Source organism: Orcinus orca, chromosome 13 (genome assembly GCF_937001465.1).
Source record: "Orcinus orca chromosome 13, mOrcOrc1.1, whole genome shotgun sequence".
Classification (NCBI taxonomy): Eukaryota; Metazoa; Chordata; class Mammalia; order Artiodactyla; family Delphinidae; genus Orcinus; species Orcinus orca.
The window spans coordinates 19,106,610-19,126,969 of NC_064571.1; the positions used below are offsets into that span (position 1 = coordinate 19,106,610).

Below are 20,360 nucleotides of genomic sequence, written 5' to 3' on the forward strand. Positions count from 1 at the left end.
TAGGGCAAATTACTCAGTCCCTCAGGGATAGGTCAGGGTTCCATTCAATCAGCCTGAGAACGAAGGGAACTAACATTCCTCACCTCTAAACTCTGTTCCTATATTTTGTTTGCGTGAAAAAAGGCATTTATATGCAATAAAATCTATTAACTTTGTAACACTTTCATGGGGAGTCAGCTATAAGTTATATCAGCATCCCTCCATCTCTGACCTGAACATCAAATCCCTGTCCAGAGCAGGGTTATTGCTCCTGTGCTCTGGCTTCGTTGTTATAATGGGGCTCCTGTTTTATTTGAACCTTAAAAAAATAATGTACGTGGAATATTTCCATTTTATCAGAATGCTTGATATTCAGCATTCTATGTTCTAAAACCCTGTTTTTGTGTTTCCAATCTCATTCAGAATAATGTGCAAGGTATAAATCTTTGGGTAGCTAAAGATAATCAAAGGTTATAAAATGGTTTTCATTTCTCCAGTTCTATGTGTATATCTCCATTTTTAAATTTAAAAGAACCTATCAACTCCTCTGAAACCTAGTGAATAAAAACTAATTAAAACACCATAATCAAATATACAGGTAATTTCCATAGCATGACATTGGAACTTATTTGTATTCAATATATATCTCCATACTGAAAAAAGTGTGGCTCAACTTTCTCTCATGATGAATATAACGCTGTCACCTTTAATGGATATTACTTGCACTAAGCTAATTTATAATATGTTATGGTTAAGTTTCTCTTTCCTTTGTTTTACCTTTTTCCTTCTTTCATGCTTTTTCCTTCCTATCTTCCATCCTTTCCTCTTTTTCTTCTTTTCTTCCTTTAATGGTCCTTTTTCCAAAAAGCATGTAAACCGGCTTAAGAGATTAAACTACCAAACACTAAACTAAAAAGCAAATAAAGCCAGTATATAAACTATCAGGCTGTTTAATTGTCTGGGCTTTAGTTTCTTCCACATTCTCTCTAACATTTTTATTACTCTCTTGGTTTTTTTTAAAATCCCCTTTCCCATTACCTGCTTAGCAACCAGGTTGAGCTGAATTGTCTCACAAATATGCATCTTATACTTTGAGATTTAATAAGAATGGCACCTTTCTGCTGTTGAGAAAAGTTTAAGCCAATGACTTTAGAAAATTGATTGCCAGCCAGAAAACTAATGGTGCTTCTTAGACAGCAGTTGTGTGAATGAGCATATGTAGGCATATTTTTTTAATTTGCTTTATTTCTCTAGTTCCCATGACTCGTGAAGAGCTTTGGCATCCACTGTCCCCATGACCTGTTGAAATTTCCTGAGCTACCTCTCAAGCCAAATGCAAATATAACAGAAGAAGACTTTCCCAGTTTGAACACACAGACTCACATAAAACATATACATGCTGACATGGTATATGTGCATTTTGTTTAACATAAGTTCATCATGCCAGCATGAGACTATAAAAACATGGTGCTCAGTTTTGAAATCCAAATCATTTTCCTTAGCAAAATGGAAACAATCTACCCAAATCTCTGCTGTTTTAGTAGAAGCTTTGACTTCTTACAAATATACCTTCCTGGAGGCTTTTGCATGTTTCAGGGAAGAAGCCACAGCTTTGAATCCCATGTATATAACGACACAGGGAAAAAGGGAGGAAGATTCAAGTATTTCTCTTTTTTTATTGCATTTTATACTACAGGAGCTTCTCCTTAAAAAATATAGCAACTTTGTCATGCCAGACAACAAAATAAATGGGGCTCAAAGCATGGGTGCACTTTCTTGGCAAAATCATTGAAAAGTTTGTGTGTATGGGGTCTCACATTCTTGACTCTTTCAGAACTTTGAAGGCAGTCATTTGTGGCTATTTTGCAAAATAAACATATTGATTTTTTTCTCCATTGGCCATCAGTGAAGGAGGATGAAGAATAAGATGGAGGCAGAAGTGGCAAAGACAGCAGACTACACAGGCAGGTATGGCACCAAATAACAATCAAGCTTGGAAAAAAAATCATGAAGAGACCAAGAGCAGACCCATAACTGAGCAACATAAGCAAACCTTTATAATGCGTTTCACTCAGAATTATTATAAAGTTGTATAACATTCTTCTAAAAGAAGCCTTCTCCCATGCAAGGATTTATGAACATTGCCAATAAGACTCAAAGAAGGAAACAGGCTTCTTGATGGTGTTCTCAATCTCAAACACCTCTGCAAACGCCAACAATGCAAGTGATAAAAGCCAGTGATGGTTTGGACTACATCTAAATGAGGAAAAGACAATGGAAATGAAGCTCTGGAGGCAGTGATGAACAATGGGTACTGAGAGGATGATGGAGAGTAACTCTGCCAGTAAAACTCGCTTAGATGAGGTTGTGGAGTCTGAGATCCACAAAGATGCTCTGTGCATCCATATAAATAATAAGATTTGGAAAGTAACAAATGAAAGCACACAAGGCAAGCTAAACAAAAAGCACTCGGTTTCACAGGTGCTATATACAGATGGACATGAAAGCTGAATGGTATGGGAAACTATACCATTGAGGCTGAAGATAAGAAAGGAAGCAAGGGAGATGCAATGTTTTGATCACTTCTTGGCAGAGAGAATCTTGGTTATTACCAACTTGGCAGAAAGGACACACTGCAAGACAGATTGCTCTTGGTTGTTGAAGAATGTTGAAGCAGGATCATTTTGGAAATGCAAAGAGGTGACTATGCTTTGGGAAGAGGCACAATACAGCAATTTACTGGGCTCTAGGTGAGACTGCATGGAACAGGCTTTCCAAATGGCATCTCCATGCAAACCAGATCAGCTCTTTTCCCAGCTATGTTTTCTGCAAGCCAAATAATATAGGAACTGAAATCTTTGGGTTCAAGAATGATTTTTCCACATATTTTTTTAATCAAATGGTCAACCTGCTGAATTTCTGAAAATGGCTTGAGGAAGAACTGAGCTTCATGACCAATCTGATTTTCACAAGGCATCACCATATTGATAATGCTCTGTTCCTGGTAATGCCACACTTAAAATGGCAGCGTCATGGTTGACTGGGAAAAGAACTAAAGGTAGCAGAGCCACACTTTGGAATTTGCAAATAGTTTATAATAGATGGCACCTTGTATTGAAAGAAAGGGACTGAGGGAGGAAAAGAAGCCAAGGTGAAGAACCTCAACACATACATTGGAAATCTTGCCAAGAAATCATGATTCTTCTATGATTGAACTTCTTGTTTCTTTGCATTTGATTAAAATGGACCAGATACTTATATTTTCATGAGAAGGGAAACACTGAAGTGATTGAACAAAGGATATATAATTGTTAGTGTTTGACAACCATGTTAGTTTTTGGCAACAGCACATCAACCTGTGTTAAATTCAAACATTTTCTGGCTTTTAAGGGTTACTGATAACCTAGTATGCATTGGAACCTGATGAATGAATTCCTATTGTTTTCATCATCTCTAACATGTGAACACAATCCACACATAGAGAGGCTTGCTCCTGAACAGAGAATGAAAATTGCTAGGACTAACAGAGGGAAGTAGACTTACAATGAGTAAATATACAAAAGCCCCAAATAATTATAATAGTCACAGCTTGGCAATGAGTTTCCAGACTATGAAATTAGTTTTCTTGTGAAGAATGGAGATTTTACAAGGCTAGTATAAACATGGGGTAATTGGAAAATCAAACTGTTCTTTGTGAGTTATTGTAAGGTCTGGAATAATGGTGATAACATTTATTTTTTTTAAAAAAACCTCCCTATGAATCACTGTAGTTTGGGGGTTTTAGCAGTACTGTTGCCAAGAATGCTTGCCTTGGAAGTACAACAGTGGGAACTTGAATTGTGAAGCCCAGGTCCCAGCTTACCCCTGACACAATGAGCTCTCCTCCCAGATTCTGTACTTCGGCTTTCACCTTGCTGCAGATATTAAGTTGATGGCAATACAAGGCAATTCGTTGAAGGTAGGCTAATAAATCCTGCTTACATGCTGAATCAGGACACTATAAAACATTAAAAAAAAGGTCATCTCAATTAGTAAGTACTCTTCAGTTTCTAATACTTGCTATATAAAAGCTGTGAGAAGAAAAGGTTTCACTGTCATATACCTTAATTACAACCATTCAACTTAACTTCTTTATAGTGCATTTTAGGAAGGCCACAGGCAATAGGTTAGAATGGTTAGCTCTACTTTGATAAATTCTATACAAAAAATATTGATGATCTCCCGGAAAGTCTTACTGGTACTTCTGGATACATTTATGAGTATTTTACCAATTATCTTCTAAACTGCTAAGAAAACAATATCTATAGGTTTTTCCCGAGTGGCCCATTCAACGTTCACTACATGCAAAGTTATTTTAACACAGAGAACAAAGCAACAGATGCTAGAAGGAAATCATCCTGTGTGGCAGTCTCTCTGCCATAGTACAAGATAGAGTTTTAATTCAGTTAGTTGGGGGAAAATGCACTTGTTTCTTTTGGCTTTCTAAGACATGTATCATTCACTAAAGGAACTCTATTATACTTCTTGGAATTCCATATTTATCCAAATTTTAGCAACATGATAAACTTCCTTTAAACAAGAGACTCTGAGAAGGATCAAGACCACTGTAAAAGAAAAAGATTTGAGTGAAATGAATTTGAAGCCAATTGAAATAAGCTCATAAGTGTAACAATAAGACCCTTCAAAGGATGCACCAAAGATTTTGAATTCTCAAAAAAATTCTGGTTACCATAGATTTTTAATTCTCTTTGTAACTTAAGTGGGTAGATATCCATCAAATACACACTGAGCAGAGCTGAACACTTCCACAGACATTTACATGATTCCCTAGAGCATTTCTGAAGCTTCAATGCCAATGGCTATCCAGTAATTGAAATATATTTCTATTGCTATCCAAAGTTCAGCTCAAAATTCTCCAGGACATTCTATTGTTCTGACTCAATCTGGCACTTGCAAAGGACATAGAATCACCAGATCTTTGATGAAACATTGTAAGAAATGAGTACCTACAGCCCAAACCAAAGTATGTTATTTAGAATAAGAGTATGAAACAAAGACTCCAGCTAAGTTTCCTTCAAGCTCAAGAAAGGGAATTCTTTCATTAATACTGTGAAGCCAGTAATTTGACATAGTAATTTATCTAATAAATGACAAAGGGGTCTTTTGTATACATAACACTTACCATTGTGGTATTTTTTTCACTAACTGCATTTATCAAGAAAGAATCCCACAGAGACTGTTTTTAGCTTCCTACAAGTACTTAATACTGTAATATTTATCCTACTCCAGAGACTCATATACTGAAAAGAAATAACTTTAAAATGATATCTCCCTAGAGGGCTGACAAGGCTTTTGATACAAATACCTTGTAGCAAATTAAAATGGAAGTTCTATCTCAATGGAACAGTAATTAAAAATGCAACAGTCCGTAAAAAGTTTATATTGTGTGCATATCTCAAATCTTCATAAAAATATTTTCCGGCAAGATAAAGGCAAGCAATAGACATTTTGAAAATGCTCATTCTATTCTATTATTTAAACTAAAGTATTTAAAACACATATAAAGGCATGATGGGCCAAGAAAAATAACTCTTATACCATGGAAATAGTAGAAATGGGTGCAAAATTTGAGAAAGAAATGCCCTATTCAGATGAAGCATTAGCAAAAATTGCAAGTTGTTCCACAATTGATGATAAGAAGAATACCACAAAGAGAGTGTTATGTTTAACTTCATCTCTTTTTTGTTGTTGTTGTTACATCATAATTAAATAGCATTTTAATATTTTGTCACACTCTCAAAATACATCTTGAATCCTGGGATATTTTTGTGTGTACATGTGTGGTGTGTTTTCCAGATACCAAAACTGTTTGGGGCTATGCTTCATGTTGCATGATTGTTGGAAATAAGTATCCAAAATTACAAAATCAAAAATACGAATCACAATAAAAAATATTGACCTCAAGGAGCCTAAACATATTGAGAAATAGTTTTAGCCGCTGAGATTCAGAGTATAATGGAAAGGCCATCCAAACTCCATCCACTCTGACTCCTAAGAAGGAGTCTGTCCAAACACAACCTGGTTTCAGAACCACCCACCAATCTCTGGTCATTCCACTCATTCCAACATTTTGCAAACAATTCCCTTAACATTTGCAGAAAAAATGCAGCATTCTTTCCTGGCTGGTGCATTTCTGTATGTTTGCACATACGCATGAATATTTTCAAGTAAGTTCATTGTCTCTCCTCTCTTTTATTTTTTAAAATTAATATTATTATTTATTTATTTATTTTTATTTTGGTTGTGCTGGGTCTTAGTTTCCACACACATGCTCCTTAGTTGAGGCCAGCAGCTCCTTAGTTGTGGCATTTGAATCCTTAGTTGTGGCATGCATGTGGGATCTAGTTCCCTGATCAGGGATCAAACCCATGTCCGCTGCAGTGGAAAGCAGATTCTTAACCACTGCACCACCAGGGAAGTCCCTCCCCTCTCTTTTTTTTTTTTTTGCGGTATGCGGGCCTCTCACTGTTGTGGCCTTTCCCGTTGTGGAGCACAGGCTCCAGACACGCAGGCTCAGTGGTCATGGCTCATGGGCCCAGCCGCTCCGCAGCATGTGGGATCTTCCCAGACTGGGGCACGAACCCATGTCCCCTGTATCGGCAGGCAGACTCTAAACCAATGCGCCACCAGGCAAACCCCCTCCCCTCTCTTTTACATGAACTTCCTGGGTTACATATGGAGCTCAACCTATGCTTCAAACTGTAGGAAGCTTGGCAGTTGGCATTGTCCTGAAATTAGCAATTTAATAATGTTACAAATTTCAATTCCTACAAATTTCAGGAAATTCTCAAATTATGATAATATTTAAATGAATTAACTATACTATTGAGTATTCCTCAAAAATGCAAAAGAAAGCAAAAAAACATTCCCTCAGATTAGCCATCATATGTATAAAAAAAGTTAAATTGAGACAATCTGTAGGCTTATTTTAAATGTAATACTAATAGTTTAATCATGTGTTTTTCTTTTCAGACTTTGGAAGATGAGTAAATCTAGTATTGACATGAAGGATTCTAAAATTGAGGATGCTGAAGACAACAAGGATTTAGAGAAACAGTCATATTAAGGAATGAGGGAGAACAATTATAGTAAGCAACTCAAAAATCACAGGAGGGCCAGGAGGGGAAGACGGCAGAAGAGTAAGATGCGGAGATCACCTTCCTCCCCACAGATACACCAGAAATACATCTACGTGTGGAACAACTCCTACAGAACACCTACTGAATGCTGGCAGAAGACAGGCCTCCCAAAAGGCAAGAAAGTCCCCAGGTACCTGGGTAGGAGAAAAGAAGAGAGAAAAAACAGAGACAAAGAATGGGGACGGGACCTGCACCAGTGGGAGGGAACTGTGAAGGAGGAAAGGTTTCCATACACTAGGAAGCCACTTCGCGGGTGGAGACAGCGGGTGGCGGAGGAGGAAAGCTTCGGAGCCGCGGAGGAGAGCACAGCAATAGGGGTGTGGAGGGCAAAGCAGAGAGATTCCCGCCCAGAGGATCGGTGCCGGCCAGCACTCACCAGCCCAAGAGGCTTATCTGCTCACCCTCCGGGGCGGGCAGGGCTGGGAGCTGAGGCTTGGGCTTCAGTCGGAGCGCAGGGAGAGGACTGGGGTTGGCTGCGTGAACACAGCCTGCAGGGATTAGTGCACCACGGCTAGCCGGGAGGGAGTCCGGGGAAAAGTCTGCACCTGCCGAAGAGGCAAGAGACTTTTTCTTCCCTCTTTGTTTCCTGGTGCGTGAGGAGAGATGATTAAGAGTGCTGCTTAAAGGAGCTCCAGAGATGGGCGCGAGCAGCAGCTAAAAGCGTGGACCCCAGAGACGGGCATAAGATGCTAAGGCTGCTGCTGCCACCACCAAGAAGCCTGTGTGTGAGCACAGGTCACTATCCACACCCCCCTTCCGGAGAGCCTGTGCAGCCCACCACTGCCAGGGTCCCAGGATCCAGGGACAACTTCCCCGGGAGAACGCACAGCACGCCTCAGGCTGGTGCAATGTCAGGCAGGTCTCTGCCGCCGCAGGCTCGCCCCGCACTCCATGCCCCTCCCTCCCCCCAGCCTGAGTGAGCCAGAGTCCCCAAAGGAGCTGATCCTTTAACCCCGTCCTGTCTGAGTGAAGAACAGACGCCCACCAGCAACCTACACGCAGAGGTGGGGCCAAATCCAAAGCTGAGCCCCTGGGAACTGTGAGAACAAAGAAGAGAAAGGGAAATCTCTCTCAGCAGGCTCAGGAGCAGCGGATTAAAGCTCCACAATCAACATGATGTACCCTGCATCTGTGGAATACATGAATAGACAACGAATCATCCCAAATTGAGGAGGTGGACTTTGAGAGCAAGATTTATTATTTTTTCCCCTTTTCCTCTTTTTGTGAGTGTGTATGTGTTTGCTTCTGTGTGAGATTTTGTCTGTATAGCTTTGCCTCCACCATTTGTCCTAGGGTTCTATCTGTCCGTTTTTTTTTTCTTTTTTAAAAAAAATTGTTTTCTTAATAATTATTTTTTATTTTATAACTTTATTTTATTTTATCCTACTTTATTTTATTTTGTTTTATATTTTCTTTCTTTCTTTCTTTCCTTTATTCTTTCTTTCCTTCCTTTCTTTTCTTCTTTCCTTTCTTTCCTTTATTTTATTTTTTTTATATATATTTTATATATATATATTTATATATATTTATTTTATATATATATTTTTTATATATATATTTTTATATTTATTTTTATTTTATAACTTTATTTTATTTTATCCTACTTTATTTTATTTTGTTTTATATTTTCTTTCTTTCTTTCTTTCCTTTATTCTTTCTTTCCTTCCTTTCTTTTCTTCTTTCCTTTCCTTCCTTTCTTTCCTTCCTTCTTTTCTTCCTTCTTTTCTTCCTCCCTCCCTCCCTCCCTCCATCCCTTCTTTCCTTCCTTCCTTCCTTCCTCCTTCCTTCCTTCCTTCCTTCCTTCCTTCCTTCCTTCCTTCCTTTCTTTCTTTCTTTCTTTCTTTCTTTCTTTCTTTCTTTCTTTCCCTTTTATTCTGTGCCGTGTGGATGAAACGCTCTTGGTGCTCCAGCAAGGAGTCAGTGTTGTGCCTCTGAGGTGGGAGAGCCACCTTCAGGACACTGGTCCACAAGAGACCTCCCAGCTATACATAATATCAAATGGTGAAAATCTCCCAGATATCTACATCTCAACACCAGCACCCAGCTTCACTCAGTGAACATCAAGCTACAGTGCTGGACACTCTATGCCAAACAACTAGCAAGACAGGAACACAACCCCACCCATTAGCAGAGAGGCTGCCTAAAATCATAGTAAGTCCACAGACACCCCAAAACACACCACCGGACATGGACCTGCCCACCAGAAAGAGAAGATTCAGCCTCAACCACCAGAACACAGGCACTAGTCCCCTCCACCAGGAAGCCTACACAACCCACTGAACCAACTTTAGCCACTGGGGACAGGCACCAAAAACAACAGGAACTACCAACCTGCAGCCTGCAAAAAGGAGACCCCAAACACAGTAAGATAAGCAAAATGAGAAGACAGAAAAACACACAGCAGATGAAGGAGCAAGATAAAAACCCACCAGACCTAACAAATGCAGAGGAAATAGGCAGTCTACCTGAAAAAGAATTCAGAATAATGATAGTAAAGATGATCCAAAATCTTGGAAATAGAATAGACAAAATGAAAGAAACATTTAACAAGGACCTAGAAGAACTAAAGATGAAACAAACAACGATGAACAACACAATAAATGAAATTAAAAACTCTAGATGGGATCAATAGCAGAATAACTGAGGCAGAAGAATGCATAAGTGACCTGGAAGATAAAATAGTGGAAATAACAACTGCAGAGCAGAATAAGGAAAACAGAATGAAAAGAACTGAGGACATTCTCAGAGAACTATGGGACAACATTAAATGCACCAACATTCGAATTATAGGGGTTCCAGAAGAAGAAGAGAAAAAAGAAAGGGACTGAGAAAATATTTGAAGAGATTATAGTTGAAAAAATCCCTAATATGGGAAAGGAAATCGTTAATCAAGTCCAGGAAGCACAGACACTCCCATACAGGATAAATCCAAGGAGAAACACACCAAGACACATATTAATCAAACTGTCAAAAATTAAATACAAAGAAAACATATTAAAAGCAGCAAGGGAAAGACAACAAATAACACACAAGGGAATCCCCATAAGGTTAACAGCTGATCTTTCAGCAGAAACTCTGCAAGCCAGAAGGGACTGGCAGGACATATTTGAATTGATGAGGGAGAAAAACCTACAACCAAGATTACTCTACACATAAGAATCTCATTCAGATTTAATGGAGAAATTAAAACCTTTACAGACAAGCAAAAGGTGAGACAGTTCAGCACCACCAAACCAGCTTTACAACAAATGCCAAAGGAACTTCTCTAGGCAAGAAATATGAGAGAAGGAAAAGACCTACCATAACGAAACCAAAACAATTAATAAAATGGGAATAGGTACATACATATCGATAATTACCTTAAATGTAAATGGACTAAATGCTCCCACCAAAAGACACAGATTGGCTGAATGGATACAAAAACAAGACCCATATATACGCTGTCTACAAGAGACCTACTTCAGACCTAGAAACACATACAGACTGAAAGTAAGGGGATGGAAAAAGATATTCCATGAAAATGGAAACCAAAAGAAAGATGGAGCAGCAATTCTCATATCAGACAAAATAGACTTGAAATTAAAGACTATTAGAAGGAACAAAGAAGGACACTACATAATGATCAAGGGATCAATCCAAGAAGAAGATATAAAAATTGTAAATATTTATGCACCCAACATAGGAGCACCTCAATACATAAGGCAAATACTAACATCCATAAAAGGGGAAATCAACAGTAACACATTCAAAGTAGGGGACTTTAACACCCCACTTTCACCAATGGAAAGATCATCCAAAATGAAAATAAATAAGGAAACACAACCTTAAACAAGATGGACTTAATGGATATTTATAGGACATTCCATCCAAAAACAACAGAATACACATTTTTCTCAAGTGCTCATGGAACATTCTCCAGGATAGATCATATCTTGGGTCAAAAATCTACCCTTGGTAAATTTAAGAAAATTGAAATTGTATCAAGTATCTTTTCTGACTACAATGCTATGAGACTAGATATCAATTACAGGAAAAGATCTGTAAAAAATAAAACACACGGAGGCTAAACAATACACTACTTAATGACGAAGTGATCACTGAAGAAATCAAAGAGGAAATCAAAAAATACCTAGAAACAAATGACAATGGAGACACAACAACCCAAAACCTATGGGATACAGCAAAAGCAGTTCTAAGAGGGAAGTTTATAGCAATACAATCCTACCTTAAGACACAGGAAACATCTCGAATAAACAACCTAACCTTGCACCTAAAACAATTAGAGAAAGAAGAACAAAAAAAACCCACAGTTAGCAGAAGGAAAGAAATCATAAAAATCAGATCAGAAATAAATGAAAAAGAAATGAAGGAAACAATAGCAAAGATCAATAAAACTAAAAACTGGTTCTTTGAGAAGATAAACCAAATTGATAAACCATTAGCCAGACTCATCAAGAAAAAAAGGGAGAAGACTCAAATCAATAGAATTGAAATGAAAAAGGAGAAGTAAAAACTGACACTGCAGAAATACAAAAGATCATGATTACTACAAGCAACTCTATGCCAATAAAATGGACAACCTGGAAGAAATGGACAAATTCTTAGAAATGTACAACCTGCCAAGACTGAATCAGGAAGAAATAGAAAATATGAACAGACCAATCACAAGCACTGATATTGAAACTGTGATTAAATATCTTCCAACAAACAAAAGCCCATGACCAGATGGCTTCACAGGTGAATTCTATGAAACATTTAGAGAAGAGCTAACATCTATCCTTCTCAAACTCTTCCAAAATATAGCAGAGGGAGGCACACTCCCAAACTCATTCTATGAGGCCACCATCACCCTGATACCAAAACCAGACAAGGATGTCACAAAGAAAGAAAACTACAGGCCAATATCACTGATGAACATAGATGCAAAAATCCTCAACAAAATACTAGCAAATAGAATCCAAGAGCACATTAATAGGATTGTACAGCATGATCAAGTGGGGTTTATTCCAGGAATGCAAGGATTCTTCAATATACACAAATCAATCAACGTGATATACTATATTAACAAATTGAAGGAGAAAAACCATATGATCATCTCATTAGGTGCAGAGAAAGCCTTCAACAAAATTCAACACTGATTTATGATAAAAACCCTGCAGAAAGTAGGCATAGAGGGAACTTTCCTCATCATAATAAAGGCCATATATGACAAACCCAGAGCCACCATCATCCTCAATGGTGAAAAACTGAAACCATTTCCACTAAGATCAGGGACAAGACAAGGTTGCCCACTCTCACCACTCTTATTCAATATGGTTTTGGAAGTTTTAGCCTCAGCAATCAGAGAAGAAAAGGAAATAAAAGCAATCCAAATCGGGAAAGAAGAAGTAAAGCTGTCACTGTTTGCAGATGACATGATACTATACATAGAGAATCCTAAAGATGCTACCAGAAAACTACTAGAGCTAATCAATGAATTTAGTGAAGTAGCAGGATACAAAGTTAATGCACAGAAATCCCTGGCATTCCTATACACTAATGATGAAAAATCTGAAAGTGAAATCAAGAGAGCACTCCCATTTACAATTGCAACAAAAAGAATAAAATATCTAGGAATAAACCTAGCTAAGGAGAAAAAAGACCTGTATGCAGAAAATTATAAAGACACTGATGAAAGAAATTAAAGATGATACAAATAGATGGAGAGATATACCATGCTCTTGGATTGGAAGAATCAACATTGTGAAAATGACTCTACTACCCAAAGCAATCTACAGATTCAATGCAATCCCTATCGAACTACCACTGACATTATTCACAGAACTAGAACAAAAATTTTCACAATTTGTATGGAAACATAAAATACCCCAAATAGTCAAAGCAATCTTGAGAGTGTAAAACGGAGCTGGAGGAATCAGGCTCCCTCGCTTCAGACTATACTACAAAGCTACAATAATCAAGACAGTATGGTACTGGCACAAAAACAGAAAGATAGATCAATGGAACAGGATAGAAAGGCCAGAGATAAACCCACACACATATGGTCACCTTATCTTGATAAAGGAGGCAGGAATGTACACTGGAGAAAGGACAGCCTCTTCAATAAGTGGTGCTGGGAAAACTGGACAGGTACATGTAAAAGTATGAGATTAGATCACTCCCTAAGAACATACACAAAAATAAGCTCAAAATGGTTTAAAGATCTAAATGTAAGGCCAGAAACTACCAAACTCTTAGAGGAAAACATAGGCAGAACACTCTATGACATAAATCTCAGCAAGATCCTTTTTGACCCACTTCCTAGAGAAATGGAAATACAAACAAAAATAAACAAATGGGACCTAATGAAACTTCAAAGCTTTTGCACAGCAAAGGAAACCATAAACAAGACCAAAAGACAACCCTCAGAATGGGAGAAAATATTTGCAAATGAAACAACTGAGAAAAGATTAATCTCCAAAATTTATAAGCAGCTCATGCAGCTCAATAACAAAAAAGAACAAACAAGCCAATCCAAAAATGGGCAGAAGACCTAAATAGACATTTATCCAAAGAAGATATACAGACTGCCAACAAACACATGAAAGAATGTTCAACATCATTAATCATTAGAGAAATGCAAATCAAAACTGCAATAAGATATTATTTCACACCAGTCAGAATGGCCATCATCAAAAAATCTAGAAACAATAAATGCTGAAGAAGGTGTGGAGAAAAGGGAACACTCTTGCACTGCTGGTGGGAATATGAATTGGTACAGCCACCATGGAGAACAGTATGGAGGTTCCTTAAAAAACTACAAGTATAACTACCATATGACCCAGCAATCCCACTACTGGGCATATACCCTGAGAAAACCATAATTCAAAAAGAGTCATGTACCAAAATATTCATTGCAGCTCTATTTACAATAGCCCGAAGATGGAAACAACCTAAGTGTCCATCATCGGATGAATGGATAAAGAAGATGTGGCACATATATGCAATGGAACATTACTCAGCCATAAAACCAGACAAAATTGAGCTATTTGTAATGAGGTGGATGGACTTATAGTCTGTCATACAGAGTGAAGTAAGTCAGAAAGAGAAAGACAAATACCGTATGCTAACACATATATATGGAATTTAAGAAAAAAAAATATCATGAAGAACCTAGGGGTAAGAGAGGAATAAACACACAGACCTACTAGAGAATGGATTGAGGATATGGGGTGGGGGAAGGGTAAGCCGTGACAAAGCGAGAGAGTGGCATGGACATATATACACTACCAAACGTAAAATAGATAGCTAGTGGGATGCAGCCACATAGCACAGGGAGATCAGCTCGGTATTTTGTGACCACCTAGAGGTGTGGGATAGGGAGGGTGGGAGGGAGGGAGACGCAAGAGGGAAGAGACATGGGAACATATGTGTATGTATAACTGATTCACTTTGTTATAAAGCAGAAACTAACACACCATTGTAAAGCAATTATACTTCAATAAAAATGTAAATATATATATATATATATATATATATATATATATATATATATATAGGAGACTAGGACCATCTCAGGGGGAGGAAACAATCCAAAATCTTTCATTGTCTCCAGAGAGCATAACTGTTTTGTAGTCTAGTAGGCAAATTCATGCTCATAATATTTTCTCCATGTAAATAGCAGAATATTTTCTATTTCAGAATCTTAATTTATATTTTAAAACATTTTCTTTTTAAAACAGTTCAAACTGTAAGCCACTGGTTTCTTAAAGAGATGAACATCAGCTATCTGGAAAAGTATATTGCCTAAAGTACCCTTAAAAGAAATGGCCCATTATTGCAACAAGACATATTTAGAACAGGATTTTAGAGTTCCAATTCAGCAAAATAAGATGAAAAGTGTGGAAATAAGCTCAAACACTCAACATTCAGATTGTGAACTATTTTAACATGTATCTTAGTTCAGTCTAAAAGCATAAAAGATACTATTGAGAATTTCATTAATCTCTGATGCCCTTTGAGTCTGGATGAAAATAAAGCTGAAATCTGGATGTTCTTGACTATGTGGATTCATCCCATTTATCCTAGGGCATAAATTATTATGAGAGCATCATTACAGTGAGATCAATTATAACAAGAAGTAAAGTTCTTTCTTTTTCTTCCCCCTGTGCAGTGTATTTGACTTTCTGAATGAGGACAGCCGGGATCCATGATTCCTTGTGGATTATGTCTCTGAAAAATTGGGTACTCTTCTTTCTCAAGGAATTTTGATCATTAGATTTACTAGTCCCTCCTGAACTGAACCCACCTTTGGCATCAACTCAGTCTCCACAGAGTTAGAGACCAGTTTGTAAAATGGTAGCGATTCTCTACAATTCATTCTTCGGGGGCATTTTATAGAGTGCATAAAACCCATTACAGAACGCAAGAGCTAGTTAATGACCCCACTCAGCATGTGCTTGCTCTTCTCTCTTATATTACCTGATCAGCCACAGCTCGGGCTAATTTGTCCATTCGAGAGCCTGCTTCGGCAATTTTCTTGGCGGCATTAATCACATCAGATGTATTTTTCAATGGGCCTTTGCCTCTGAAAAAACAGACACAACATAATTAGAAATCCACTTTATGACAGGAAATAGACACACCTACCATATTGTTTGTCCAGGACTCTGCTTTTGTATTTGATTTGGCTCTGACCAAGTTAGAGGAAATTTGAATGTTTTCTTGATTCACTTCAATTTCCATGTAAATAATTCAATTTGCTTGCATTCATTTTTAGGGAATATTTTTCCCTATTTGGATGTGCATGCTCACATTTTATTCTTTACATGCATTTCTATATATTTTAAACAGTGGTCCCTTAAAAAATATGATCGCCACAAGAGCAATGGGAATTTAATATGTAAATGCTTACCATGTGTCTATGCTGTTGTATATACATTTGTCTTCATAACAACCCTAACAAGTAGGCATCATCATTCCCATTTTAGAGAAGAAAAAAATAGACTAAAGTGAATAACTCATCTAAGCTTATGCAAATCATGTGATAAATTCTAAATTTAAATCAGAGGCTAGCCAAAATAAATGCACATGCATTGTCTTTCATACCATGCTCAGCACTATTATTATGTTAATTATATTTTTAAGTCCACTTTGGCTCCTTAAGAAGCCACTGTCTCTTGTCCATAACTGGGAACTGTTTGGCCAGAATTTCAGAAATCTGCTGAGCTCTTACTCTTGCTGGTTTATATGTTTCTGGGACTGACTTACGAAGGAAGACGCACAGAACACTGTGTGACAGTAGATGTATTTATGCTGAACCATTTTCCCAGTATTTTCACATTAGGCTTTCAATTAGGTGAACTGTTTAAAATTACTTGTCTTTTAAATATTTATTTGAAAGGAAAAGGAAATTATGCTGCATCATAAATCTTTAAACAAAATGTTGCATATGATATGATTTTTCTTCACTTGTCTTGAGAGGTAAATAAAATAATAGACTAAATACATTCATCCTTATATTTTTAGCATTGTTACTGGTCTCCTTATATGCATCAAAAAATCAATGCATTTTTTAGGCCTACAAAATTATAAACCTATAGTTAAAACATGTGGTAAAATCTAGAGAAAAATCACTCAGAAGTGATTTATTTAGAATGCATAGAGACTGGGCAATAATTGCCATTGTTATATAATAACGTTTTATAAAATGGAAGACTTAAAATGACTTTAGAAAATAAATGTAAATGAGGGGCATTTTGTTTCCCTCTTAATTTTGTCTCTGGCATTTTCAGTGTTAGTAGGTAAAAGTAAAATATATTGTGTTCATGTCAGTGCTTAAACACGTACATAGGGAAATTCAAAGCAAGCTATTTCATTTTGCTGTGGTAACATTAACTCTTCCACAAAAGACACTGATTTTTTTTCAGTTGTTGTATAGATTTTTTAAATATGGACAGAGATTTTACATGTGAATTTGATATAATATGGATGAATTAAAGAATCTGGACAATTGGGCTCCCATTCTCTCACATTATTTTTTTAAAATTATCTCTAAATAAACTTTTATTTTGTTTTTGGTTTATATTTTTAAAGGAAAGGTTAGATGCAGAATCTGTTAATATTTAATATTACTCTCATTATTGTTTATTTCTCTGTAACTTCCAAACCTTAGAAAATCTTTTTTGCAAACTTACTCTGACAAAATATTTGTTGTTACCTTTTGCCTTCATCTTAACCCATTCACAAAGGACTGCACTATGCTTGATTTTTCATTACTAACAATCTTGGTGTTTGTTTGCTCCAAGAATTTCAAAGGACTTGAGGAAATGTTTTCTCATGAACCTTTCATGATAACTTTCAACAGTTGATTGACTCTGACAAAATGTGCTAAGTTAATAAAGAACATTTATAGAGACTTGAATTTGTTTGAGGCTGAGACTCCCATATTGCAGCTAAAGCATGATTAGAAGCATATCTTTTGTGATTACACCAGAGACTACAGTACATAAACTCACTATTATATTGTATTTAAAATTTTGAGACTTTAGAGTTCACATTGCAGACTCAATTCAAATGTTTGGAATCACAAGTTAATGACAGGGATGTATTACATGAAACTAGAGAGCAATGTAGAAATTTGGGGATCATCAAATATTTCCTCATTTTCTGATTGAGAAAGCTGAAACCCAAAGAGGAAGCGAAGTGACCTGCTCAAGATGATAATGCAGAGAGTGATAAGGAGAGAGAAAAAGGACTGCAACCTTTGTGTCCCTAATCACAATTTAGTACTCTTTTTGCTATATTCTGATGAGATAGCTAAAGTAGTAATCTCAGAGAAACACAAATAGCCATAACTACAGATATTAATATGCAAGAAATAACAAAAACAATAATCATCTGACTCAAGAATTTAGAAAGTAGGAAGACACTAATAAAAATCACTAACATGTGGAATCTAAAATATGACACAAGTGAACATATCCATGAAACAGAAACAGAATTACAGACATAGAGAACAGCCTTGTGGTTGCTAAGGAGGAGGAGGGTGGGGGAGGGGAGGACTGCGAGTGTGGGATTAGCATATGTAAACGATTACATATAGGATGGATAAACAACAAGGTCCTACTGTATAGCAGAGGGAACTATATTCAATATCCTGTGATAAACCATAATGGAAAAGAATATTAAAAAAAAATGTCTCTATTACAGAGTCACTTTGCTGTACAGCAGAGATTGGCACAACATTGTAAATCAACTATACTTCAATAAAAACATAAAATTAAAAAAATAAGAAGAGATTTATGAGTTAGAAAATAACAGAACACAGAAAATAAATAAATCGATTCCAAAAAAAAGGAAGGCAAAACTGATATAGAAAATATACTTAGCTTGCTATCAAGAAAAAAATAGGAGAAAAATATTCTAAAGTAAAAAAAGGTAAGATTTAAATTATCTTAAAAAACAGAACATTTGAAGTATTACAATACTAGTTTCCTCAAATACATGTAAAGAAATTTGAGAACATGGATGAAATAACTTTCTAGGAAAATATAATTTACCAACACTGGCTAGAAAGTAGATTTTGAAAACTCTAAAGAATCTGATTTCCATGAAAGAAATAAGTAAGGCTGTCAGAGAGAAAGCTGGTCAAAAAATCAGTAAATCCAGATGGTTTCTCAGAGGAATTTACTAAACCTTTAAAACAGGGGTCCCCAACCCCTGGGCCACACAGCAGGAGGTGAGTGGCAGGCAGGCAGGCAAGCAAGCTCCCTGCTCCCCCCACCCCATCATCTGTGGAAAATTGTCTTCCAAAAACTGGCCCCTGATGCCAAAAAGGTTAGGGACCACTGCTTTAAAAAGAAGATAATCCCAATGCAATTTAAATTCTTCCAGAATATAGGAAAAGAAGAAAGACTTCAAAAACAGTTTCATTAAGTAACATAATATTGATATCGTCAGAAGCACCTAATACAAATTATTTATTTAAGATTCTGCACAGCAAAGGAAACCATCAACAAAATGAAAAGGCAACCTACTGAATGGGAGAAAATATTTGCAAATCATAGATCTGATATGGGGTTAATATCTAAAATATATAAAGAACTCAATCAATAGCAAAAAAGCAAATAATCCAATTTAAAGACAGGCAGAGGGCCTGAAAAGACACATTTCCAAAGAAAACATACAGATGGTCAACAGGTACATGAAAAGATACTCGACATTACTAATCATCAGGGAAATGCAAACCAAAACCACAATAAGATATCACCTCACACCTGTCAGAATGGCTTATATCAAAAAGACAACAAATAACAGATGTTGGCAAGGATGTGGAGAAAAGGGAACACTTGTGCACTATTGGTGGGAATATAAATTGGTGCAGCCACTATGGAAAACAGTATGGAGTTTCCTCAAAAAATTAAAAATAGAACTGCCATATGATTCAGCAATTCCACTACTGGGTATTTATCTGAAGAAAATGAAAACACTAATTTAAAAAAATATATGCACTCCTATGTTCATTGTAGCATTATTTACAATACTCAATATATGGAAGCAACCTAAGTGTCCATCAATGGCTGAATGAATAAAGACACAAATAAATGGAAAGACACATCATGTACATGGATTAGAAGACCTAATATTATTAAGATATCAATAATACACAAAGCAATCAATGTAACCCCTATTAAAAACCCAGCAGCAATTTTGCCAAAATAGAAAAATCTATCTTAAAAAATCATATGGATTGTCAAGGCATCCCAAATAGCCAAAACAATCTTAAAAAAGAACAAAGTTGGGGGCCTTACTACAAAGCTACAGTAATCAAAACAATATAGTACTGGCATAAAGACAGATGTATAAAATAATGGAACAGAATAGAAAGCCCAGCAGATTTTTGACAATGTTTTCAAGACCATTCAACAGGAAAAGGACAGTGTTTTCAACAAATGATATTGGGAAAATTGATATCTACATGCAAAAGAATGAAGCAGGACCTTTACCTTATACCATATACAAAAATCAACTGGAAGTGGATCATGAGAGCTAATCTATACATATTTTACAAGAAAAGTTAAGGGAAAAACTTCATGATGTTGGATTTGGCAATGATTTCTCACATGTGACACCAATAAAACAGGCAACAACAACAACAAAAATAGACAAATTTGACTATATCAAAATTTTTAAAACTTCTGT

At 36.6% G+C, this 20,360-nt stretch overlaps 1 protein-coding gene across 3 annotated transcripts in view; it reads right to left on the bottom strand.

Annotated features, from left to right (window-relative positions):
• CTNNA2 (catenin alpha 2) overlaps positions 1 to 20,360 on the bottom strand; it is a 1,200,774-nt gene that overhangs the window by 40,236 nt on the left and 1,140,178 nt on the right. For all 3 annotated transcript variants that reach the window (XM_049695784.1, XM_049695785.1, XM_049695786.1), the window contains 2 exons: positions 15,639 to 15,744; positions 3,842 to 3,976 (listed from right to left, as the gene is read on the bottom strand). In XM_049695784.1, coding sequence (XP_049551741.1) covers positions 3,842 to 3,976; positions 15,639 to 15,744 — 241 coding nt within the window. The remainder of the gene's footprint in view (positions 1 to 3,841; positions 3,977 to 15,638; positions 15,745 to 20,360) is intronic.